The sequence below is a fragment of the Brachionichthys hirsutus genome, unplaced genomic scaffold, assembly GCF_040956055.1.
Source record: "Brachionichthys hirsutus isolate HB-005 unplaced genomic scaffold, CSIRO-AGI_Bhir_v1 contig_741, whole genome shotgun sequence".
In the NCBI taxonomy this organism is placed as follows: domain Eukaryota; kingdom Metazoa; phylum Chordata; class Actinopteri; order Lophiiformes; family Brachionichthyidae; genus Brachionichthys; species Brachionichthys hirsutus.
Window position 1 is genome coordinate 1 of NW_027180678.1, and position 25,988 is coordinate 25,988.

At 42.1% G+C, this 25,988-nt stretch overlaps 4 protein-coding genes across 4 annotated transcripts; all 4 read left to right on the plus strand.

Annotated features, from left to right (window-relative positions):
* Positions 1-6: 6 nt before the first annotated feature.
* On the plus strand, positions 7-2,238 carry LOC137916407 (NADH dehydrogenase [ubiquinone] iron-sulfur protein 2, mitochondrial-like). Its single transcript, XM_068759430.1, has 6 exons — positions 7-42; positions 773-902; positions 1,116-1,211; positions 1,450-1,533; positions 1,917-1,974; positions 2,056-2,238. Exons 2-6 carry the CDS (start codon positions 795-797, stop codon positions 2,091-2,093), a joined length of 384 nt encoding a protein of 127 aa, XP_068615531.1. The 5' UTR covers positions 7-42; positions 773-794; the 3' UTR covers positions 2,094-2,238.
* A 234-nt stretch (positions 2,239-2,472) lies between these two features.
* LOC137916406 (high affinity immunoglobulin epsilon receptor subunit gamma-like) lies at positions 2,473-6,810 on the plus strand. Its single transcript, XM_068759429.1, has 5 exons — positions 2,473-2,611; positions 4,631-4,722; positions 5,832-5,879; positions 6,169-6,192; positions 6,297-6,810. The coding sequence occupies exons 1-5, from the start codon at positions 2,545-2,547 to the stop codon at positions 6,348-6,350; spliced, it is 285 nt and encodes a 94-aa protein (XP_068615530.1). The 5' UTR covers positions 2,473-2,544; the 3' UTR covers positions 6,351-6,810.
* Positions 6,811-8,091: 1,281 nt separating this feature from the next.
* LOC137916404 (nectin-4-like) lies at positions 8,092-20,735 on the plus strand. Its single transcript, XM_068759426.1, has 11 exons — positions 8,092-8,146; positions 12,602-12,787; positions 13,339-13,506; positions 13,585-13,863; positions 14,123-14,240; positions 16,288-16,442; positions 16,523-16,682; positions 16,896-16,971; positions 17,369-17,431; positions 17,999-18,190; positions 18,313-20,735. The coding sequence occupies exons 1-11, from the start codon at positions 8,092-8,094 to the stop codon at positions 18,700-18,702; spliced, it is 1,842 nt and encodes a 613-aa protein (XP_068615527.1). The 3' UTR covers positions 18,703-20,735.
* A 1,265-nt stretch (positions 20,736-22,000) lies between these two features.
* On the plus strand, positions 22,001-25,460 carry LOC137916403 (ubiquitin thioesterase OTUB1-like). The gene is made up of 7 exons (XM_068759425.1): positions 22,001-22,062; positions 23,316-23,377; positions 23,659-23,757; positions 23,949-24,067; positions 24,271-24,355; positions 24,453-24,647; positions 24,889-25,460. The coding sequence occupies exons 1-7, from the start codon at positions 22,008-22,010 to the stop codon at positions 25,084-25,086; spliced, it is 813 nt and encodes a 270-aa protein (XP_068615526.1). The 5' UTR covers positions 22,001-22,007; the 3' UTR covers positions 25,087-25,460.
* Positions 25,461-25,988: the final 528 nt, after the last annotated feature.

Sequence of the window (25,988 nt, forward strand, 5' to 3'; positions counted from 1 at the left end):
GTTTGACATCCCCATCGGAACCAATGGAGACTGCTACGACAGGTAACTGAGCAGCCGTTTATCTTTCATTAGATATTCCATCCACTCAGAGATCACTTTCCCACGCCGACTCTAGTGAGTCATGATCGGTGCCAACATGCAAAATGCTTCCCGAATTGTAATCTTGATTTTAATGCTCAGTAATGATATGATGTACGAGTGTCTCTCTTGATGCCTGCTTTTCTTCCTTGAGTCAGATTTACAACGTGCATCTTTCAGTAGTTAGTTTAATTACACTTTTATCCAATCAAAAGGGAAACTTCTTTGTAATCCGTCAGCGAGCATCCAAGAAATCGGCAAGCTGTTATTTTTCTGCCACGTGCAAGAAGAGCCCTGGCTCTAATTCTGAGCTGGTGTGAAATGGCTGCTGGCATGCTGCTTCATTCTGTTTGCACTGATTGTTAGACATCTTGCTGCTGATGGAATTCTGACATCTAGTGTAAAAAAAGGATTTGATGTTCAGTGGCATCGTTGCCGTTTTAGAAATGCCACGTCTTTTAAATAATATTTCATTTTATTTGAAAATTAATTCCGTGCGGCCCTACGTTTTTTTTTTTCATCACTCAGTCTGAGCAGTGACTCCAGTTAGGTTGTGTCGCACGGAAACCCTGTGAAGGCACACAGACGCGGGCCTTTTCTTGTTTGTGTCGTTTTCTTGTTTAATTGTCGCCGCAGTTCTTTGGCGAGAAGTTCCTCTGGCTCTCCTCGCTGATTTCCGTATCGTGTGTTCCAGGTATCTGTGCAGAGTGGAGGAGATGAGGCAGTCTCTGAAGATCATGCACCAGGCGCTCAACAAGATGCCTGAAGGAGAGATTAAGGTGGATGACGCCAAGGTGGCTCCACCGAAGAGGTCTGAGATGAAGGTGAGCCCACTGTATTTTTTCCTTTCAGTCTTCAGATCGATTTCTGTCTGAAAGTCTTCCCTACGCTTCCTTTTTTTTATTTTTTATCTTTGCTCTCCCCTCTGCTGCAAACTGCATGTTAACGTGACCACATTCAACACGCTCTAAAGCGTGTGTGTGTGTGGGTATGGGTGTGTGTGTGTGATGACAGACGTGTCGTGTTCTGTGTCTCAGGCGTCCATGGAGTCTCTGATCCACCACTTTAAACTGTACACAGAGGGGTACCAGGTGCCCCCGGGGGCCACGTACACAGCTGTGGAGGCACCCAAGGTTAGAGCACTCATAATGATTTACCTTTAAAAAACAGCTCTGTGCTCAACAAGCAAAGCCCCCCCCCCCCACCTCTCTCTCTCTCTCTCTCTAGCGTTGGACTCTGTAGATCTTCAGTTTACATTTGGTTTTAAGAGTCTTAATGAACGAGGAAGCCTCTGCAGGCCTTTAGGGACTTGCTTGCGATGCAATTTGCTCACTCGAGTGTGTGTCTGTGTGTGTGCTTTTTCCGTTGCAGGGAGAGTTCGGTGTTTATTTGATATCAGACGGCTCCAGCAGGCCGTATCGCTGCAAGATCAAAGCTCCTGGGTTCGCTCACTTGGTGCGCTCTTAAAACTTCATAAGACATTGAAATATTAAACACAACAGGTATCAATTATTCAGCACATTTAAAGGCTCGTCCTTAAGGCTGCTTTTAGTTCATTAGGCACATTTTATAAAGTACTCCAGAGCCATTTTTAAAAGCGTACAGACCCTCCTCCCCCCCTTCTTCCTTCCTGCTGTTTCACAGTCATTTCATTTGAATTCGGCCTTCAAGGCGAGAAAAGCCTTTCAAGTCTCATAAACAAACGATTAGAGTAGTCGGTGCATCAACTTGAGGCAGTAATCTAATGAATATTCACTTTTCTCTGAGCTTTCCTGCACTAAATAACAGAATGCAGATTGTAGTTTTTGAACAGTAATGAATGTTTCTTTATTTTTTAGGCTAGCCTGGATAAAATGGCCAAAGGACACATGCTGGCTGATGTGGTGGCCATTATTGGTAAGAAACGGACATTGAGCTATAAAAACGCCAGTTTTAAATGTGAGCGGAAGCTTTGGCCTGAAGTCTTTTCCTCTGCAGGTACGCAGGACATCGTGTTCGGAGAGGTCGACCGCTAGCGTGGCACCGCCGATGTGTCCGTCCCCTGAATTTGTGCTCTTTTTCTCTGCTCAGCTCGTTGCAGTGTTCTCTACTGGCTGTAGTGAAGTAAATGTTGATGTGTAAAAAAACAAAACTCAAAATAAACTTAAGTAAATATTTTATGACCGAGCAGTGAATTTTCTTGTTTTAAATGTTTCATTTATTGTCTGAAATCGTGCGAAAATGAATCTTTATAGATGATGCTGCAGCCTTCACGTCCTTCCTCTGGTTACGGGGGGGGGGGGGGGGAGTGGTGTGATGAGATCGAAGTGGACTCGGCGCTCAGACCACAACTTCCCCTCTTGGCTGTGAGGTATGCAACATTTGCGTGCTACATATCAATCAACGAGGAAGAAGAAAAAAACCAACCCAGTTTGGCGTTTTTCTGGTCGCTGAAGCAGCCCACTGGTGTGTGTCGAGCTTTAAAACATGGCCGTGTGGGGGAAGAGGCCGTTACTGGTGGCGATTCCTCTGTGGATGAGTTTTGGGAGTGCCGGTGAGTTGTGACTCTTGGAGAAATCAAGGTTCTGATATTGCTCTCGATTGTCACGATGATCAATTAATTTGAATGTGAAGAAAACACCCAGACAAAAGTGTTTAAAACGACCGGAGTTTGTGTTGGAGCGGCGAGGGTTTGTTTTATTCCTCGGAAATGTTGCCACATCTGTGTTGGGGCGAAAAGAGAAGCTGACCTTGTCACTTCTGAACAAAACATTTTTCAGCTTTTAAATCATTTTAAAGTCTTAAATTTACCGCAAAGATTTAATAACCAGTCAGCCATCTTTAAGTTTACGGTTCTGCTTTGTGAAAGGCATCAACATTTTTTGTTGTGTTTATTATAGGAGGGGAAAAAAATAAAAATAAAAAATCTGATGTAAAATTAATGAAAAAAACACTACAATTATTGTTTTAGAATACACCGAAATGCACTGGTGGAGCTCCCTGCTGCATGTTTTTATTGGCTGAGACAAAAGTTACTTGTTATCTCTGGACCACAGGGTTTTTCTCTATCTGTAAATGTTTGTGTGGAAACCAGAATAAAAGATGACGCTGATAAGACGCCACGACTTTGGGTGACAGACTGCACCGGAAGGGGAATCCACCGGTTTAACAGTTTCACCTGGACAGGATGATTCTCCACCTACGACCTCAAAACAACAACACCTGTCACTGCGAAGTGTGTGTGTGTGTGTGTGTGGGGGGGGGGGGGTCATGAGAAGAAAGACGGGGATGATTTGGAAGGGATTTGTGAACCAAATCAGAGATTTTAGAAAAGTGAGTCATCTGCTTGAATTTGTGATGGAGAGAGAAAGGGGAGGAACACGGGATGGAGAATGACGTCTGTTTTTTTCTTTGCAAAATGGAGACGTTTTTTTTTTTTAGCCGGAGTTATATTTAGGCTGAATGAATTACATTAAAATTCCTAAAAATGAAACTTACGAAAATGCATGTTCTAGCTTAAACTGGCTAGAACGATAATAACGTTGATCAGAAAATAAAAACATGGAGAGGAAAATTATAACGCATGGAATCGGATAATAATATTTAATTATAAGAAATTAAAGTGATTAAGAACCAAGAGTGTATACAGTATTTTTAATTGTATTTATTTGCATTTGTATTAAATTATCTTTATAAAAAAATTCGATAGTATGTATTTTATATTTGGCTTTGAAATGCTACCATTAGTTATATGTTTAATAATGAAGCCCTCTGTCAATTAATTTATACTTGTCCTTATTTAGTTTGATTATCTTTTATTTTGGAGAACGCTGGTGGTGTTTCTTTTTCTTTCTTTTTTTACATTATTTTTTCAAACAATTTCCATTTAAATAGAATTTCATTTTCTTATGCTCAAATTGGGGTGAATTGAAGGAAAGAAGACATAAATAAATCTTAGCTTTATAAACCCTAAAAATATTGCTCAACTGTACAAAACCAAACTACAAACCTACAGCTTGTGCATCCCATAGTAGTTTTATGCACGCACGATTTATGAGTGAACGTATGAAGCTGTGTCTTCCGAGGCCTTTTCACAGAGCAGAAAGCTGATAACCTATTGCTTTTAAATGAATTTGGAATCCCGGTTAATTCATGATTCTGTAGATTCAAACATCTGAATGAGACAGAAATATCTCTGCATATTTACTTATTCTCAATGAATGAGTCATTTTTCTCACTTAATTTACTTTTAGTTTCCATTATTCCTTTTTTAGTTGCTGCGTGACACAGACACAGTCCCAGCTGTGTCTGGTGTGTATCTGCTCACGTGATGCTCGTATGTTTCCTGACATGGTGACACCTTCACTCACTCAAATGACATGAAATCAGCCCCGCGGTCACTGACGGCGTGAATTGTGATGTCATCAAGTCAATCAAGTAGAAGCCACAAAATGTCTCATAAATGACATTTAAAGTCGGAGAACTCTGATGAGGATGATGATGATGATCAATCAGATTGTTGTGCCGTTGCTATGGCGTCGCTATTAACAAACGTCCGCCTGTGTCTCCCCAGCTGCTCTGTCAGAGCAACACATCTGCTACATTCTGGATGGCATCCTGTTTCTCTACGGCATCGTGCTGACGGCTCTCTACTGCAGGATGAAGGTAGGCTTGTTTACTTTTTTTAACAGAAACACATGAACAAATGTTCTTTTTCCAAACACTGTCCACCCACCAGACGCTATAGTAAATACAGAATGCAGCAATCACCTGCTGCCCTACATGCCGGGAAGCAGGACACGGTGTTTAGAACAAGCAACAACAGAAACATCCATTCATTTATCATGACTTCATTTAGTTGAAACTGTAATATTTATCATTTATTCTAGAAGAAACTAGAAGAATTTACATAGAAAAGAAAAAGTATCCATGTTAAAACACAAAACATATTTCCATTTTAAAATGCCTAAATATACTTTACACTGCAGAAAATACTGAAAATCAGATGCAAAATTAATATTTGGAACACAAATTAATGAATTTGTTAGTAATGCGGTGGTTGAATTAAATCCAAGAAAACAATGTTTTCTGCTTTTTTTATAATGTATTTATATTGTTTTATTTATATATATGCTGTTGTTGTTTTCATATGTTATGACATGTGTCTAAATTAATGTATAACTGTGTAGTAAGTGTGAATTCTTGAAACTGAACAAACAAACAAACAAATAAAGTCTCTTGAATTTAGATACAATCCAAATGAAAATGTATTTATATATATATATATATATATATTGTTTGTAAAAGACGTTTACTGTTTATTACTTGGCACATCAGATCTTCTCAAACTCTTTCTTGACCTTCGTCCCTCAAAGTTCCATCCATCCGTATCTGGATGCAAACGGTGCATGTGGGATCACATTAATGGAGGTTATTAAATGCATAATATTTAGAATGAAATTTATTTTCCCCTTTGCATTGTTTGATTAAAGATGATTACCAAAAGTAATCTGGTACAACAGCTGAGTGTCATCAGCGAAGTGAAGAATCCTTGCACTAAAACATGCAATTAAAGTACATTTTTATTACACTCTGATGTACTTCTGTGGCTTTAAGTTCCATATTAATATTTTCTATGTGTGGTATTTATTATGCACTGAGAATCCTTGCACTAAAATTAAGGGGGCTGATGTGCCAATAGAGTCTGTCTACGTTCTGAAGAGCTAAAGCCACCGTAAGACTTCTGTTTGCTCATTTAACCTTGTCTTCCGCAGATTATCAGTGCTAGGGAGGCTAAAGCTGAAAAACCAAAACAAGCGCAGGTAAGAAATGAGCCAGAAAGAAACACACTCTTTTTTTTTCTATGATTTCCTATCGCCGGCCACAAACTCACCCACTGTGACACATTAACACAGGAACACACTCTAAAGAGCACAGATGAGGCGTCTCACTCTCTGGCTCGTCTCACTTCTCCTTCTAGCTTCTCGGGTACCTTCCTCTTTACCCAATATGCATCCTGTTGGGGGGGGGGGCACTTGTCAAGAAAAAGAAAGTCTCCCGTTAGCTTTTATATCACCGTGTGCTTAACATCGGTCTTCTCTGCCCTGACAGAATGTTGCTGAGGCCATCTACACGGTGAGTAACTGCTGCTGGGAATGAGGACGGACTTTTACTTGAGATGACAGATTTCCTTTTCAACACTGATTATCCCAATTCCTTTTGCTGTTTACTTCTTCCAGGGGTTGACTCCTCGCACCGAGGACACATACGAAACAATCGGTGTGAAGAAGTGACGACGCGAAGAATGGAAATCCAGACAATTCCTCTCATTTTTTAAAATATTTAATATGATATGGTATCATGCTTATATTTGGGGGAAATGTGCACAAGCGTTAACCCCGCCTCTGATTTTTACTGCAAATTGTTTTAGCCAGAAATATTTTCACAACTATGATGCTGCTTGTGGGATTTTTTTTTTTTTTTTACTGTAATAATGATTTTTTTTTTGTATTGCTCATCTAAAGCCTACATGCTAACTTACACTAACCTCCTGTTAACTTCCTCTTTAAACAGATTAAAATACGTGCAGTTACAGCCTGAAGCAGTGTAAAATGCTGAGCAGTGCGCTGGACTCACCACAAGAGGGCGGTGTTGGCGTCAAGCAGAGCGAGTCTGAGAGAAATCAGTTTCAGGCTTAAAATGTGGGCTGATCATTTCAACTGTGTCCCATTATCTGACTGTTCAATGCATCTAAGCACGATGTACTATTTGCTATCCAAGTTTCTGTAGATGGTTACATGTCATTAAAAACAAACCTTCCCGATTTAAAGTCACTCTTTATTCTGAGATTGAAGAGGGACAGATTTTGTAAACAACCGATCATTTCACACTTGTTGACATGGTCAAATAATGAGAATGTAGATGGTTCAGAAAGAAAAGCAATGGCAAAATAATAAAAGTAGAGCCGCTGGATTGACTCTGGATCTGGATAAATAAATTCAAACTGGATCTGGGAATATTTCTAGGCGATGACTGCCAACTGATAGCACTTGGATTTATGAGTTGATTACTAGGTAATGGTTAGAAATATCTCAAATGATTTTTCTGCACTTTGCAATGTGAGGATTTCCTCAATCCATGCCAGAATGTAATGGATTCTTGATTGGATACGTGTCCCAACATCCGAATAATCTCACCACCCAGATGTTCAAGCAATCCAATCGAATCATTCCACCAAATGACCGTATCAGCATAAATCCTGATGCGAGCATGTGCATGCGGATACAGAACTACGGAGCTGCTGCAAAACGCAGTTAAACAGCCCGGCTGAATTCCATCCAGACTGTAACACAGCACTGAGTTCATGCAGGTGATTCATGCAAAAGTGTCGGTGTGGTTTCTGTGTTGCTCATCTTTGCTGATGGATCTGTACTTTTCCTACAGTAGCAGACAGTACAGTGTTGACGTCTGGCGAGAGTGGAAGCCTATTATGATATTTCAGTCTGCTTTTCACCTGCGTCGACTCTGGGCAGAGCAAGTAAAGACGAGAAAATAACTGCCATGTTGTCTTTAACAAACCGGAATGGTGACTTTTTAGTGCAACTGCGTGTGTGTGTGTGTGTGTGTGTGTGCACGAGCGCTTGGGGTAGGTGTGTGTATGAGACAGAGAGAGAGAGAGAGGGAGGGAGAGGGAGAGAGAGACAGGTGTATCCTTAACAGGTAACACTGCGCCTTTCTTAACAAACCTGCAGTTGCTGAAAGGATTAACATTTTCAACAAGGACTGACTTCAAACGACGTGAATTTTGTTTTATTATTATTGTTTTGTTTTGTTTTTTATAAAAAAATCTGATCCTGACAGAGACAACAGAAAAAACTAAACCACGATGATCCGGCAGCACGAGGCATGAATCCGCATCTGTTCCTCATGCACACCTGGCATTTCGGATACTAACAACTGGACGGATGAGCTTTATTCCTGCGCTGAAATCATCCCGACTTGAACAAAGCTAAGCGTGAACTGCTGGGGGGGAGAATGACACTTCGGCTGAACGCACTCTCTCTGTGTCTCTCTGTCCTGAGGATCTGTGGTAAGACGGATTTACATGCAGTCTGTCCAGTGAGAGATCATCCATGCAGTCGCACAATCTGTTTCTTTTGTCCGGTGTCGAAGCTGATGTTCCTGCTGTGGGCTGTTTTCTGCAACAGAGTGAACCCATATAGAACTTTATAAATATATATATATAAGGATTTAAAATGCAGCATGAAGAGACAATCCTACATGTGAGTTGTCTTAATAGTTAACAGGATGTCAGACAGATTCATAAACACTTTTGGTCGGCTTCCAGTTTTTCTCAGGGGTCGACTTTGCTGTTAAAAACACTTGTGGCTCCGTCTGATATTTCAGGATGAACAGGTTACTGCTCATCAATTGGTTGCAGATGGTGTGGACCCTCCTCCTATGTGTGTGTGTGTGTGTGTGTTGCTGAAGCCTAAATGTGTGTAAATGCAGTAAGCCCACTAGGAAATTTTCAAGCAATCTTTAAGTATCGCTTTGTGACATTAAGCTGGCCTGATATATTTGTCTCTCCAAAAGAGGTTATGTGTTTTCTTGCATCTGTTTACTTGTGCGTCTGTTGATGGAATGACGGGAAAAGCAAGGAATGGATTTGCGACGATGCATTTGTATTTTTTGGTGTTGACCTGGAGCAGCTTTTATTGTGAAGGACTCGTTACCTTTACAGGTAGGGGCTTGCACCAACGCTTGAAGCAAAATGACAAGATCCACAATTGGAGTCTGATTCGGACCCGAGTGAAGAATTAGTGCATTTATACAGTTCACAGGAAAAATTAAATACTATGAGATAATAAATAACTAGATTTGAACAAAGTATCTGAACGTGTGCTGATTCAGCTTTTGGCTTCAAAATGTACTGTTTGACCATGAAGGTACAATATTGTTCTTACTCTAATTAAAATTTTGTTTCTGGAAAAAAAAAAAAGCAAAGTAAGCCTTTGAAGATTTGAAATACCACTCTGATCATGTATTATGGGATGGCTGTATACTCCCTCCCTCAGCTCTCTGGTCATTGGCCGTCTGTCTGTATCTGTGGCCTAAAATGCAAATGAGTTGATGGAAGCAACGCCTATTTCCGGACATCAGTGTGGCTCGGGTTTTTCGTAATTTGCAACAAGTGTATGTGTGTGTGTATGTGTGTGTGTATGTGTGTGTGTGTGTGTCTGTGTGTGTGTGTGTATGCAGTCAGAGCAAACTAAGCACCTGCAGTGTCTCCTTCCTGGAGGAGGTGCAAAGTGTACCATGATGTCATAGTCAGTCCAAACGGTACTTCACAGGAAGTATTGGCCAACAGGACAGGATTTTTATCATCCCAACACCTATCAAATAGTTTCAGGAGAGGATCTGCAGTTGTGTAAACAGTCTGCAAATGTCAGACGACAATACATTAGGGAATGAAATCTTCTTCAGTCCAAACAGAAATACAGGATAGATTGAGTGTTACGCCAGTAATGCAGCACAGGCAGATTCCACACTTGTCTTAGACTACATGGTGAGACACACACACACACACACACACACACACACACACACAGAATCACACGGAAAAACACATCTATGAGTGGAGAAGACTCATCGCCTGATGGGAAAAGTATGAATCACATCCTTCTATTGACATTCTTGAACAGATTCCCACATCGCTAAATAACAGACTGTGGTTTTGTTTTGTTTTAAATGTTGTGGCCTTGTAACTTAACTATTGTATTGTTTTACGAACCTTATTGGCAGCACAGTTCTGCAGATGGCAAGTTGTGGGTAAATTGCTTTTAATTTACCCCCCCCCCCGATGCTTTCTGGGAAAACCATTACAAAGTGTTTGAAGTTTTATTTTTTCTGAGTGTACTTCAGCAGAGTTGAAGTACTGTATATCATAAAATTATCCCTTTATGTTGTAAATAATGTAATATTACTACTATATTGATACAAATGCAGAGTCGTTGCGATTACTCAGCTACACATGGACAAATGAACCCACAATGCACAGGGTGGACCTTCATGGCAGTTTTAGCAGAACAACAATAACCCTTAAAGATACTGGACACCACAAAGGGACTGCCCCAAAAACTAAGGAAATATTTCTGGATACAGTCTTGAGATATTTCTGGTTATAATATGTTTTATAACAACCATTGCATTAATGGCCCAGTGGTGTGTTGAATGCAGTTTTCCACTCATCTCCCAGATTGAGATTACATTGTCCCACCTTTTTATGTATACGTATGTGTAGTACATATTTGAGTACACAGCTAGTGTGTATGTTGTACGCTTTTTGCGAGTGAAACTTAAAATGCAGCCGTTCAGTCACTCTGTCCCGGCCTGTCACTTCCAGCGGGACTGAAATCAGGTGCCGTAAATATTCAGCAAAAACAAGTCTGGACTCGAATGACACAAGCACAAGTTTCGTGGGGCGGGTTTGTGTAGTTAGAGAGAATGTTGCTAATCCCTCCCAATGTGAGGAAAAATTCACATTGGGAGATACAATTCCTGGATTAGCCCCCTTTAGCCCAATCCACGGTAACATTTGATGTTCTGCACCAACGTCTACAGGATCTTGTCCACATCTGGCTAATAAACAATTTGTTTGCTGATGATGCATAAAAGAAGATAAAGTTACGCATCATTGGTGCTCGGGCAAAATGCAATTAATGTAATTCCCCCCCCCCCCCCCCCCGACATTAAATCAGTCATCAGCAGCTCAAGCCTGATGCCAAGGGCAGCAGTATTTTAAAAACATTGTGACGATGAATCACATTTGCTTTTAAGCACTAGCGGAAATTCCACAAAATGTATTTTTATTTTTTTTTCTTTGAGCATTGAGCTAAGAGACACAAGCAAACAAACGCCTGACAAGTTCCAGGCTCCAGGATTCGACACCTCGGGCCTCCATGTTCAATATATGTTTGTGTGATGGCTGGAGGACAGAAGAAAAGTTGACACACGACAATATGTCTTCATAGGGTAGACTGAAAATGTGTCCTTTAAAAAAAAAAAGAAAAAAATCAAGTAGATCAAGACAGAAGTAGCAAAACAAGAGAGGCCTTGTGGTTTGAAGTGAGACGGTGTGAGAGACACAACTCACTTTAATGTCCAGAAAATGAGTCTCTGGTCAGACATGAGTGTCCAGTTACTTTAATGTCTAGACACGAGTCACGCTACTTTAATGTCCAGACATGAATGCCGTTTTGCATCCAGTCACGAGTCTCTGCTCATTGTAACATCCAAATTGAAGTATTTGAATACTTAATGTCCAGACGTGAGTATATGGTTACTCAACGTCCACACAGAGAATAAACTCTCCCCTTGTTTGCTTTGAGACTTTATCTGGAACAACTAGTTCAGCAACATTTCTTCACTTGCGCTCGGCCTTGTTTTCTGTCTCCTCCCTGTTTTCCGTCTTCACTCTCCGTGAAAGCGTTTTAAATCCTGTCTTTGCTTCTCCTGCATTGGCTTTCAGAAATTGAGGTCTAATTTTATTTTCTCAGATGAAACTTTTATCATATTTCCATACATTTGCATATATCTTTTATTTTTACACCTTGATACACTCGAGAAATGCTACACTAAAGCAACATTTGGTATGTTGGTTCGTTTGTTTTTCTTGCTATTATATGAGAAAAATGTCATTATTCTCATTTTTCTTTTAAATATGGAGCTGCTGCCTGTTACAGGTTTTTTTCCAGATTGTTCTGATAACTTCAGTAATTGCTCCAAATCTATCGAACAAAAAAAATAAAGCGCTTAGAATCACAATAGAACACAGACATTGCTCAATAATCAACCGAGATTTTGACTGCAATGTTAACGAAAATTTCAAACTGATCCATAATCCAGGATCTCTTCTGGATCATCACCACAATTTAATCATCGGTTCCTGGTAAGATTCCCAATATTTTTCTCATTCCATCTACCAGAAGATAGCTCCTGTGAAACATTCTGATTTGAGGTGAAGTATGACATGAAAGACTTTGCACGTCCTCCACGGCGAGGACGGATCAGGTGCTCAGAGTTTGCTCTGCCCAAACAAACGCACTTGAGCAAAAACAATGGCAAGCCCATGCCACACCCACTTCCCGAAAAAGGCGTGGCTTGGCAGCACATGATCCGAGTGGTGGTGCCATATTTAAAATTGTTAATAAGAATGGAATATTGGATCTTTAAGGTGTTTTAATCGTGTTTTTATTCCCCTCGCTGTCGTTTGCAACATGTGACTGCAGACGATGAGAAGAAATAACACGCGCACCACAAAATCTAAAAGAGCATTATACAAGATAGCCGATTTGAAAGTGAAAAGTCAGAAAAGACAAATCACCTCGTCACACGTCTCTGTTTTGATTTGGTCTGCCCTTTATCCAAGCGATAAAACCTGAGCAGGATGAGGCGCAGCATCTCTTTCTCCTTACATATAATCTGTTTCTATAACCCTCAGTAGATTCACGCAGCTGCTCTCCTTCTCTGATCGTTGCAGCAGTGATACGCGGAGACTTTGCAGAGTCTCCAGCCGATCCCATCCGGTCCCTGGCGGAAGACGAGACTGTCCTGCCCTGTCGCTACCTGCCGTCTGCGGGCGAGCAGGTGGTGCAAGTCACATGGTATAAAGAGAATCCCGATGGCAAGGAGCAGATCATCACTGCGCACCATTCTAACGGACAGACAGGTGAGCTTTCACTGACCTTGCCTCACATCACTTTTCCGCATCTTTCCTGTGAATGAATTTGACACTTCTTGTCATCGGTCTTAAATGTTCATTCCAACCATGCAAACTTTTTTCCTGGTCTTTCAAATGGATTTGTCACTTTGACACGTATTGCTCAGAGGCTCCTTGCTTCTTTGCTCAAACAGCATAATTAGCTTTCAGACAAGTGTTTGCAACTGTCTGAAAGGCTGAAATGAATCGTGGACTGTGAGAAACGAGTGCGCTTTAACATTTAAAAAAGGTCAAGACCCTGCCCCGTGGCTCATTTTGTGCTGATTTGGAATCTCGTGCTCACGCCCAATGAGACGCCCCAGATGAAACTGTATGTGCGCAATGCAAATGTAATTCCAAGGTTGCAGTCATGTACGGGGAATAGAACGTGACAAAAGACTCCCCGAGGCTTTTCCTGAACTTACTGTATTCAATGTTTTTGTGTCACGTTCTTCCTCACCTGCTCTTTTAACTCTCTCTCTTCCTCATGCTCTATCTGCCTCCCTCGCCCCTGTTTGCAGCGTTTGGGGCGTGGTCTCGACGAGTGCACTTCATGAACAGCGACCCCATCGTGGACTCGTCTCTGGTCATCTTGAGCACCGATGTCTCTGATGAGGGGCGCTACGAGTGCCGCATCAGCACCTTCCCTTTAGGCAATTTTGACAGTGGGATGTCGCTCATCGTGTGGAGTGAGTCTAACATGCCTGCATGTTTCTTATCATCATTTTTGTCACTCTGAACAACTATTGCACCAATCCCCACTCCAGCCATCCCCATCTCTTCCCTGGATCCCGTGATTCTGGTGGAGGGACAGTCCTACCGCCAGGTCGCCTCGTGCCGCTCTGTAGCCCGCCCACCTCCCCGCCTCTCCTGGGACTCTGACCTGAACGGTCAGTCCGTCAATCGCACCTCAGACAACGGCGTGGTCGCCTCCCAGTACTCCCTGCACCCTCTGAGGAGCATGAACGGCAAGAAGCTGGACTGTCTGGTGTGGCATCCGACTTTAGATGCTCCTCGAAGGCTCAAAAACAATCTGGTGGTGCACTGTGAGTAATCAAAAAGTCCTGCACATGTAACATGCATTAAATCAACGTGTCACAGCAAAAAAGACCATAACAAAAAATAAAAAAATAACACATGGACAAATTGGAAAACTGGAAAATGAAAATTTTGTGAGCTAATTGTCTGAACTCTCGCCCACAGCTCCATTTGAGCCTGTTTTTTCTTGTTCCGTGTTTAACGCCTAATTTAGCCCTCGCTTGCCTGAATGGAACAAAGCTGGTGAATTCTTGTTCTTTCTCTCAGTCCCTCCCCATGCAGAAGTGTCCGGATACAATGGAGACTGGAGCGTGGGCTTGGAAAACGCTGCCCTGGTGTGTGTGAGCGGAGGAAACCCCAAACCACATAGCTTCACATGGAGCAGGTACGGTAGGACCCACCCTCCTCTCCGGCTGTCTGGCACTCCCGTGACTAACTGTCTGACGTGTCTGGTCACCGTTACCCTTCTGGTAAATCAATAGCTGTTTTGACATGAGTTCACCAGTGATGAGTTCACCATGAGGCTCGGATGGGTTTGTCACTCTTGGGTGTATCACACTGAACTGAATGTGCGGAATCGAACGAATGGATCGGTTTACATGCTGCTGTCTGTGTGATTGTTTTACGTGGTAACTTTTTATTTTTTTTTACATTTGTAGTTACTGCATTCAGAGAAGTTTTCAGAAAATGTTATCATGAGTCTGTGGATGGAGATAGTTTTATGCACACGCTCAAGTGGAAGTGATTATTATGGAAAATGCAAGGAGGAGGGGGGAAAAAATACTCAGGGGCCACAGTCTAATATTTATTTAATCCCAGATCAGTGATTGGCTGACATGTCCAACTTCTGGTGCCTGCTGTCACCTTTAAGCTCTCTCCTTTGGCACATTAAGACATTACCAGGGTGGGGCATTCTATTTGGCTTGTGAAAGAAATGAAAACATATAAGTCACACAAAGGTGACTGGGGCTCCCATCATCTTAAGAGAAGTGACAGTTTGGGAAATTCCTCTCACGTAGCTGGAACTGAGGTACGTCTGAAATGTACAGAGACACAATTAAAATGTTTAGTGGGGTGTTAATGCCAGATGATGATGGACATGCTGCTTGCTGTTAGTCACAGAAACACACCTTAAGCTGTTGGAAGGCTCACCAGACACATGCCATCCCTGCAAACACACACTCATTAGCATGTATACACACATGCACACACACACACACACACACACCACTCTTTTTCACTTGTTACAATAAACCTCGACTTACTAATGCTTGTGTTTCACATGAAAACACACACACATGAGCATGCGTGTTCAGCAGCAGCAGTAAAACCTGCTGGCTTTGTCAATAACTGGCATCAGGTGAAGTAATATCTGCTGTCACAGTGTCCTGTTGCAGCTTGTGCAGAGTGGAGACAGCTCAGACAGTTTCACACGAGGGAGGGAGGACGAGGGGGGGGTGAGAGGGAAAAAAAGGGAAAGGGAAAAGCCAGTGGCAATCAGGGGAGTGGTGATCTGGTGGGGGGGGGGGGCGGGGTTGGAGCAACAAGAGCAGGACGAACCTGTCGACTATATGAAATGCGGACAGTTTCCTGCTAGCGATGAAAACAGCACGGCTGTGTTGGGAGCGGTGTAAAGGTTAGGCTTAGGCGTGTATTAATACATATGTTCCTATAATAATTAATACAACCAGTATTTCTGGGCCAATGTGGGTTTGGTAGAGTTCACAGTAATGAGGTCAGGTTTGCTCACGTAGATTAATTTGAATACACTCAAAACAACGAGGCTGAGGCTCTCCTCGAAAACACGCTCTCTGACTCACGCAGGCAGGAATGACAGCACCTCGCCGCTCTCAGTCAACCGAGGGACACGATTTAATGTGTGCTGAGAAATAAATGTGCCATAAATATGTCAAAAGCAACCAAAAAATGTTAAAGAAAGAATCGCATGAAACATGGAAACCGTGGTGTGTTTGATGTCTCCGGTCAGTTTGAGATGAGATGAGAAAATAGAAATGTGTCGAATGAAGGGGAAAACTGCAGCATTTTTTGGGCAGTTCAACTCCTTCAACTCAATTTCATTAGGTTGAGACTAGTTCATTCTGCTTAAACCTGTAATAATCTTGTTGTACTTACATAAAACAGGAGCATTACGAGCGTCATTTTATGAACTGTGCTTCTTTGTTTTAAAGGAGTTGAAGAAAAAGGGTGAGAACAGTCGACGAACTGATTTCCCCCCACTAAATTGTCTTCTATAACAACTAGTCAATAAAAGCACGGTAATATTTCGCATCAATCAAAAGCGGCGAGGATTTGAAAAGTTTCGGCTGGGATGTGGGGGGAGAGTTGAATTATGTACAACATGCTCTTTAAACATTGAGAGGAAATGCTCACCGTTTGGTCTAAAACGGTGCTTTAATGTCATTTTGTTGCAGACTGGGTGGAGAGCTGCCAGAGGGCGTGACCCTCCACCCGAATGGAACTCTGGCTTTTGGGCGACCCATAAGCATGTCGGACGGAGGCACCTACCAGTGTGTGGCCAAGAATAAAGTGGGAGAGGCGAAGGCGGCCATGGAGATTGGTGTGCTAGGTAGAGGACAGTCAGACTAATGTCATGAATGCAACGGAAGCATTTACCTGACTCTGTGTTCCTACTGACTCTCCATGCAGAATTCCCCGGGCAGCAAAAAATGGCTGAAAATATGCTCATGATCATTGTGGGGGGAGTGGCCAGTGGGCTCCTCGTCCTCATGCTCGTCATCATCATCACCGTCACTTGTCACCACAAGCGCAAGAACAAGAAACTGGAGAGGGAGCTGACTGAGAAGAAGTATGCTGGGAAAATGCTTAAATTCATAGAAAAGATCTGAGGAGAGAAGTGGAAAAACTGGGGAAGGGAGCCAATCAGGAGAGCGTATCGGAATAAAAGGAGCAGAAATTATTAGGACCTGTCAATAAACGAGAGTGTGTGCGAGATGTGCAGAATAAGAGTTAAGATATGGAACCTAACCCCCCCCCCCCCCCCCCATCTCTTGGGTTTCAGGGAGGAAATAAGCACCCTCTCCAGGCAAGCTTCTTTCAAGAGGATCAACTCTGTCAGCACAGATCCCAGAGGAGCGGTACGATCTCTTCACACTGAAAATAATGTCCCACTGCAGCTTCATCATCATCATCATCATCATCGTCGTCGTGTCCGCATGACCTGATTCAGACCCGTCAGACTTTGTGACACCGTTGATCACAATCAATCGACTGTTTCTGTTCTGTGCATTCCTTCCCCACGTGTTCAAGCATTGCTCTAAATACATTGTGATGAAAAAACCATCCTCGGTTAGCAGCGACTGCCGAATGCCAGTATCTGCTTTATTTGCCTTTCGTGGATAACAAGTAATGCGTTTACAGACAAGATGTTAGCTGCTCTAAAAAAAATTTTTTTTTTAGGATTTAGGGATTTTAGCAAAGTGTGAGTGCGTCCTTTTCCGTCTAAATCAGCTCTATGCTTCTTTTTGATTGCAGACGGAGGAGAACATCCCTCTGAGGGTGGAGGGAACCATAAGGACCAGCATGTCATCCCTTGGGGTCAGTTTACATAGCGATCTATTTTTACACGCAAGTTCTGACCTTTAACAAATCTGAATGTGGAGTGTCTCAGATATTGATCATTAATGATGCAGCTAGGCCCTATTGTGTGCTGCATATGCCTATGAGCCATTCCGCTGTGTTAATTCTTGTGCTACTACCAGTGATAAGACATTCTGGAGAAACTATCCGATTGGTTTATTTGACTGACTTAAAACATAAATAGTGATAGTCAGCAGCAGGTTAGCTTAGCCCAGGATATACTGGAAAAGGTGTGTCTGCACGCACACCTTGCGCCTTCCAAAGGTAGCAGGAACCAAATGCCGGCACTTTATGACTGGATTATTTAATCCATCCAAAAAAACAAAGTAGAAATCAAACACGTTTCAAAACGTACAGGATCCAACGTAGATAAGACGCCTCTGACTGATTCATTTAAATTCTGCTATTACTAAAATCCCCTCGTTTTATGACTAGTGCCAGCCCAACATGACAATCTGTGCATCTCAACATGCAGGGGGGACGGGACGTGTGAACGCTGATCGATGCCTTTTCTTGCCCTGACAGGAACAGGCTATGTGCCATGACAGCCGATCAACTATCTCCGGAGGACGGGGAGGAGGAGTGGGAGGGTTTGACTACCTGGGCAGACCAGTCCTGCACAACAACTCACGCAGGGGGAGAGACAGGCTCCTCGACAGGGAAGAGGAGAACCGACAACGAGTGGAAATGTATGTGAGAAACAGCACAATATCTCTGGTGAGTTCGCGTATTTGTTTCTCAAGTCAAAGCCTAATCTCCCCAAATAGTGGCGTGTCCCCCCCCATTGCATACTGATCTCGTGGTGATGCAATAAAGGAGTCTGTGTTGTGTCTTTGCAGCAGGAATCTCGTTTACACCCTCCTCTCCTGCCATCGCCATTCCCGATTGTGCAGTCCACTGACATAAGGCAGCTAAACGGCAACGCCATCATCCCATCAGACGGGAGCTCGCTGCCGGAAAGTGTCACCAAGAGCCACCAGCTCCCTCCGCTGAGCTGCCGCTACCCACCGGTAACAGATGATGAGGATGAAGTGGATGAAGGTTTGGGGGGTCCGGCCAGTCAGGAGCATCCTGACGACCAGGACAGCGAGACCAACAGTTCCCAGGTGTCCGACGCCAACAGCGCACGGAGGTATCGCCATAACAACAGCACAATCAGACCCAAACCCCGGCCCATGCCGGTGGTTGGTCCACACGCCTCCACGATTCACAAGGCCCAGATAGTGTAGGAAGAAGACTGACTCGGAGGAGGTTCAAGCATGGATAGCACCGCCGAGAAAACCCTTGACCTCCATGATCCATCTTCCTTGTAAGTGGAGACACGGGGCACGCAACGAAGACTCTAAGGGTCAAATCTGCTTCGGTTTATTTACTGGTCACGTTGGAATTTTGCCTGAATTGTTTTGTGACCTCCCCGGATTACCGTCGCAACCCAAGAAAACAATACCCCAATAGTCCAGGGCATGCACAACAGTATTTGCAGGTGTCATTTCTTGCTCATCAATCACGGGACAGCATCTATTGCTCCAAACGGCAGCTGCGTCTTCTGCGTAGGAAGAGGGCAGTAAAGAACATGAACAGTAGATACTCAGGAAATGCAGAAGAAGAAGAAGAAAAAGAAGAAGAAGAAGAAGAAGACAATACTGTGGGAATGTTGGTCCATTTGGAAAGTAGATTGCAAGACATCTCTGCCTAGGTGAGGAGTTTTCTACAGCGCTGTTGAGTGTGTCAGTAGCTGTACCTGCGTAAAGTTCGCTTACACAACACAGTTTGGGATGCGATCCAAACGATGAGCTCTCTCCACTCTTACCACGCCTGCAACAAGCATACCTCCATATTGCTTCACTGTCCTTTGCGATTTGCCTGAAGCGCTGAGACGTTCTGGATCAGGGAAATCCTCACATGAAAAAAGAAACGATTTCTTTAGTCATTTGGCATTTTGTAGATATGTACAAATAAATTACCCTTACTAAGAAATTTCTTAGTAAGGGTTTTTTAAAGGTTGTTTTATATAATTTACTCATCAAGTAATACCCACAAGAAATGCAATATAACTTACTGCCTTCCATTTCCTAATAGTCATTGCTCTTGGGTTGCAAAGATGAAAGCTGACAGCACAGTTTTACACATACAACCTGAATAAACATGCTAAAGTGTTGTGTATTATGGTTCTTAAAGGAATTATACACATTGTGGTTTTTCTTCTTTTCTTTTTTAAGTAGTGGGGGAAAAAACATACAGTACACTGATGTACAGTCTGATTCTCTGTCGTGCACAATGTGTAGGTTGTTAATTTAAATAAAGAAAAGATGTTCTATTTTCATATGCATATAACTTTTGCTCTCTTCTGACTTTGGTATCAGTTTACTTTTTTTAAAATACTAGCTTTGCATGAATGTTACCTGATTGTGACAACCTTACTTGTGTATATGCACAAACAGACAAGGTGAGACGAAAGCCGGAAAAATGGCCAAATGCTTGTAAAATACTTTGCTTTTTGTACTTTTTTTTTTCTTTTTACATTTTGTAACGATGTTGTTGCATTTCTTGATGTGGATACTTTTCTGGACTTTTACATTCAGATCATGCAGAGAACAGAACTTCCACACATGGAGCAGAGAGGAACTTGAGATAAACTGTTAGATACTGTAAATAATGTGGTAAAATCAAACATACACATTACGATCCTTATGTGGGAAACTACGCACAAAAGGGATACTTTTGCTCTTTTGGCAAATATGAAGTATTATTTTGTTCTCTCCCGTTTTGTCACCTTCTGTGATTTCTGTGCTATTTCTTCTAGCACAAATGTTAAAGACATCCACCTTACTAATATGAATTTTAGAGGGTGCTGGGACAGTTTTTGCTGGCGCCCAGCAGATAGATGAGCAGCACGCTCAAGGTATTACGCTTTGAATGTACGTTGAATTTGTTGCGGACAGCGCCCCCTGGTGTGTACTTCTGGAAATGAGCCTAAAAGCTGCAATGCTATGAAAGCTTGCTATGTGATTTTGGATGGCTTGAGCTGGATTTTCTTTTATTTTGAGGGTTATGACTGGGTATGAGCTTCTACTGATGGTGTGAAATAAATGTGCATGTTTTTGTGTGTGTGTGTGTGTGTGTGTGTGTGTTATCAGGAGAATATCATTATGCCTCCTGCAACAGTTCATCACAAAGGGAGAATGTCAAGTAGTAATCTTAAATAAGACACACCCAATCCTTGTTTAATGGACATACAAAAAAAATCTGACGCTGTTTTTTAAGGTACTTTTTTTAATAAATAAGTTCATAAATTTGACATGGAAGTGTATAATTAATGAGATCATGCCAAAGGAGGAAGCTCATCTAAAATGGTAGCAAATAACACTGGAATTAGGCAGAGAATGTTCCATTTGTATGCAAATGGTATATAAAATGAAAGCCACTAAGTGCATGCCTCCATCATCATCAGTTGGGATGAAAGGCATCTACTTTTTCAAGAGCACTTGTGTTTATTACATTTTTTTACAGCCTTCCTGTGTGCCATGTGGTGAACAGATGAGACCAAAACAAAAGATGAATCTGCTTACAGTCTGCTCCTGGAAAACAAAGGTTAACCCGGAAATTATACTGGAGTTCTGGTCAGGACAGAGACGATGGACCATAGTGTTGATTTTCTTATAGAGTACAATAAGTACACTGAGCACAATAAAGTCATGATGATGATGATGGATATATTTATAAGATAGAATGTTAGAGTACAAGTATACAGTCAAACAGTAGCATGTATTACAGTACAAGTACTGTCAAACAATAGCATGTATTACAGTACAAGTACAGTCAAACATCCTGTCTAAGAGGAGCATTTCAAAAAAGCCCTTGCGGTCTTGTTTCCGTTGAAAGTCCTTCGTACATAAATCATCAACATTTAACAATACCAATAAAACTAAAAATAAATTACTCCACAGATGCAAAATAACAATAAATTAAAAAGACACATAATATGTACAATGTAGGTGGACAAAAAAAGGGGAGGTGGGGATTGATCCGGAGAGAGTCGTGATGACTATCTCCGTTTCTGCCCCCCTTGAAAGGTGTATTTTTGCATTTGTTCTCCAACTAAAGGGATGATGTCATCATGACCAGGACTAGGTCCCGCTGTCTCAGCTCCTTGTTTCAGAATCATTGGTAACCATAGAGATGACTACGTGCAATGTACGAGTCCTGAAAGCTGTGCGTCATTGCTTTCCAACATATCAGATTTAGGCATGTCTTCCTTTTCTATAATTAGAAAAAGAAAATGGACCGGATTTATTGGGACAGAATTTATACATGTTAAATACCTAAACATATAAATAGGGTAACACATAATGCGTAAAACACACCTATTCCTAAAGTGGGAACACAAGGGACATATTGGAGGGCAGCATTTTCCCTTCGTAGCTTGCTGCGGAATTGTCGTATTAGAACAAACCAGTAGGGGGCAGCAACGAGCAATCGCAGTGTCTAGTTTACGTGATCTCAAAAATCGAAGAAGAAATAACATAGAAGGCTAATGGAGGGTAAGATGGCGGAAGAACGGCAGGAATCATCACAGAGAGATACGGAGGGTGCGTAAACAGTCACAAACTATATATTTTTTACAAATTGCGCATTGAGTCTTCTCGCGGGTGAAGCCATCATCCATACGAGTTGCGTCTTGGTCTTTCAGCCGTTGCTCGTTCCATGACAGACGGCTGAGCCGCGGCGATAACGGAGGCAGAGGCCATAGAGCTCACTGGCTAATGTTAGCTCGACGTCGCTACACAAAGAAAAACGCCTGTTAAATGTAGTTACCGACGGAGCAACATTCGGTGACATTCTCGGGGTTTGTGACTGTGAGAAACATTAAGTGTATACGCTTAATATCAAAGACTGAAAAGACCAAATTTGGTCATCTAAACGACGTTATTCATCGTGGCTAGAATGTGTTTTGTTTACGCACACAGGTCGAGCTAACGAAGTGTAACCGACTTGCTTTTAATGCAGCTGGTGTTAAATAGGTTGATAGTGATAGTTCCTTGAGATGACAGCGGATATAAGCAACAACAACAAAAATGAAAAAATTGTCTTCAAGAATGTTGTAACATTATATCCATTTTATATATATATCGAACTTTATTTTATCCAACACAGTCAAGCGGATAAACATGCTTGATATCAGATTACGCTGACATCAGGGCCACGTCGTGTCAGTACAGGCTGTTCCACGACCTGGGTTGTGTAGCAGAACAGACTCTAAAAGGATCTGGTGCCAAACCATCGTTTTGAATTCTGCCTGAAGCTGGTGATCAACTCTGCATCATGCTTGCAGCAGATCGTGGCATTCAAAGGGATTCTATCAAGTACTGGAGATGCTTTTCGTAAAGGACTTGAATAAATCTGAGACTGCAGTAATGGTTAAAAGTAGTGTCTTGTTATTACAATTGTTTAGTTGTGTATAAGCAGGTAACCCCTGCAACACTGGGTTCCGCAGTAACACATTGGGTTAGTTTTTATGCACACTTACAGCTCTGTCTGCAACTGTATATTATTATTAAAATTTGTAGGGGAGCACCGATTACAATTTTCAGGCCGATCACCGATCTTTTAAAAAGCCTGACCTGCTGATTCCGATTTTGGCCGATACAGTTTTTGGACAAGTAGACGGCCTGCCAGTGGTCTCATGGCAGACAGATTTGTTTCAGATTTCTAAATCCAAATGGCATATTCCATTGCGATTTATCTAATGCAATCATCTCTGACCTTGTACAAGCTCTATCGTGACGGCCTGTCTCCATTTGGACTTTTTACGCCTGATCAGTCTGTCCAATGCCTCTTACAGGAGTTAACTGCCTTGCGTACGATGAGGCCATAATCGCACAACAGGACAGAATTCAACAGGAGGTAAGAAGTCTCTGTATTGGCGAGGGGAATTTGGTTTTTTGTTCGGTAACGCAACGTTTACGAGCTATTATTCTGCTTCTAAACAGGCTCTAGGTTTAAGTGAGTTAATTTACGTGGCACAGCTGACCCTCATAAGCGTCCGCTAACACCAAATCTGCTGCTTTTATTCAGTTCAGCCATACCTGAATTTTGCGTGTGGCAATCAAAAGATTTGTCAACACTGAAGGAACAACTCGGCGACGTTGCTCACAGACCTGAATTTCTTTGTGGTGGGTGTCCAGATAGCCAACAGCAACCCTTTAGTGTCAGGCAGACAGGACCTGTCGGTGCTGCAGAGGGAGTACTCCAATGACGACACGGTTTACCAGCTCAAGATCAAGGTCAGTGGATGCACGTCACCTGAGCCGTGGCTACTGCGCCTGCAGCACGGTGCGTCTGCTCCACAGTCCAGGGTGTCGTTCCATCTACTGCTTTACATGACAAAAGCGTCTGCTGCTCATATTTTGCAGAGGTTTTGTTTCATTTTTTTATTTTTTACTCCGTGGAATTCCTTTTCTGTTTGTTAATACAGGACCTATACAAAAAATACTCGTATATTCGTAAGACGCGGCCAGATGGGAACTGCTTCTATAGAGCCTTCGGCTTCGCACATCTCGAGTCCCTGCTTGATGACAGTAAAGAGCTTCAGAAGTGAGTGTCACAATGATGAGTGGTTGAACATGTATTCTTATCATATGACTTGTTTTAGCTAATATTTTTACATTGATTTGTTTGTTAGTAACATATAGTAACAAAAACAGAATTTCTCCTGTGTCCGGGCTGGTTAGAATAGTTTAGTTAAAATAGCTTCTTTATTGTTGAATATTTTTTATTTTATTTTATTTTCTCTTTAGGTTCAAAGCAGTTGCATCTAAAAGCAAACTGGACTTGGTTAACGAAGGATTCACTGAGTTTACCATCGAAGACTTTCACAATACTGTGAGTTTCCTGCACATCAAAGTCCCCCCAAAAAAAATCTTATTTTTGGATTGGTCTAAAGTTGCAATCTAATAATGTGGACTTAATTTCCTTCTAGTTCATGGAACTGATCGAATTGTGCGAGAAACAGCCAAGCCTGCAGGAAGTGCTCGCCTCCTTCAACGACCAGAACGTGTCGGACTACGTGGTCGTGTACCTGCGGCTGCTCACCTCTGGCTACCTGCAGCGAGAGCATAACTTCTTTCAGCACTTCATTGAGGGAAAGCGTTCTGTCAAGGAGTTCTGTCAGCAGGTGGGTCCTATCGAATGTTCACCTGGATGACCTTTTTATATTGGTGAAAAACACAAACTGTCTGCTTGTCTTCCAAAGTAGTCGGTCTGTGCTAAAGTACATTTAACTTCGAAGATTCTCACCACCTTGGAAGGAGTCAAAAAACATCTCACAGCGATGAGTCAGACATGCATAGAAAAATGAGAGATCAAAATGGTGAGGGGGATAACATTTTTTTTTTCTTCTTCTTCCTCTTTTGAAGGAGGTGGAGCCAATGTCTAAAGAAAGTGACCACATTCACATCATCGCCTTAGCCCAGGCCCTGGATGTGTCTATCCTGGTGGAGTACATGGACAGAGGCGAAGGAGGAACAGTCAATCACCACGTCTTCCCTGAAGGCGGAGACCCACGCATTTTCCTCCTGTATAGACCTGGCCATTACGACATCTTGTACAAATAGCGCTCCATGCCACAGGTCACCACCTCCTGCTGCTGCTGCTGCTGCTGCTGCTGCACGACAACAGTGGGCGACGACATAAGCTGAGCAGCCGCGCTGATGAAGCATACATCTGTGTATGAGGTTACACTCTTGTATTTGAAGAATATAAAAAGAAAATCTCATTTACATGCCTCCCTTCCCCCCCCCAAGTCATCATCAAATGGTTAATAAAAAAAAATGTTTTGAATAATAGAAATGACTCCAGATGTTTAGAGCTGTACAGGTTTTTTTTTTTTCTTTTGTGGTTGTAAATGTTATCTACTTGCTCTCTGTTGGATTCTTTTCCTTTGTTACATTGCCTGTTATTGAGTTTTATTAAAGGGATTTACATCTTAGTGCGTGTCAGGATTTTGTTCAGCCAGGATGAGTTTAGGCCCGCAAGTTAATCATATTAATATTTTATGGGTTAATTTATCGAGAAACGTCATAGCGTTCATTTCCACTAAAGTGATCTGAAACGACGCCTAACAATATCTGCTCGTTTCCACACTTTTAAAATTAAAATTAATTGGCTTTTCCCTTTAACATCCACAGTTTTTATGTTATGCCATTTCTGAAGGCATTTGGCAAAGTGACTAAGAGGTGATATAATTTAACTGTCAGAACTGGAACTCACAAAACATCATGAGAAAGTGAAAAATTATGCGTAGTCCACATCTGTTTGATGATCTTCAATCAGCCCTTCAATAAATTGTAAATCCACATTCACAAAAGATGCCAGGAAATCAGACCTAAAACTTTAATTAATCCTCGTAACAGGAAAACCACCAAGCCAATAAAAACTCATTTACATATATAACAAATACAAAACACTACAAGCAAAACTTGACAATGTACTAGGGTACCTGCTCTCACGCATGCGC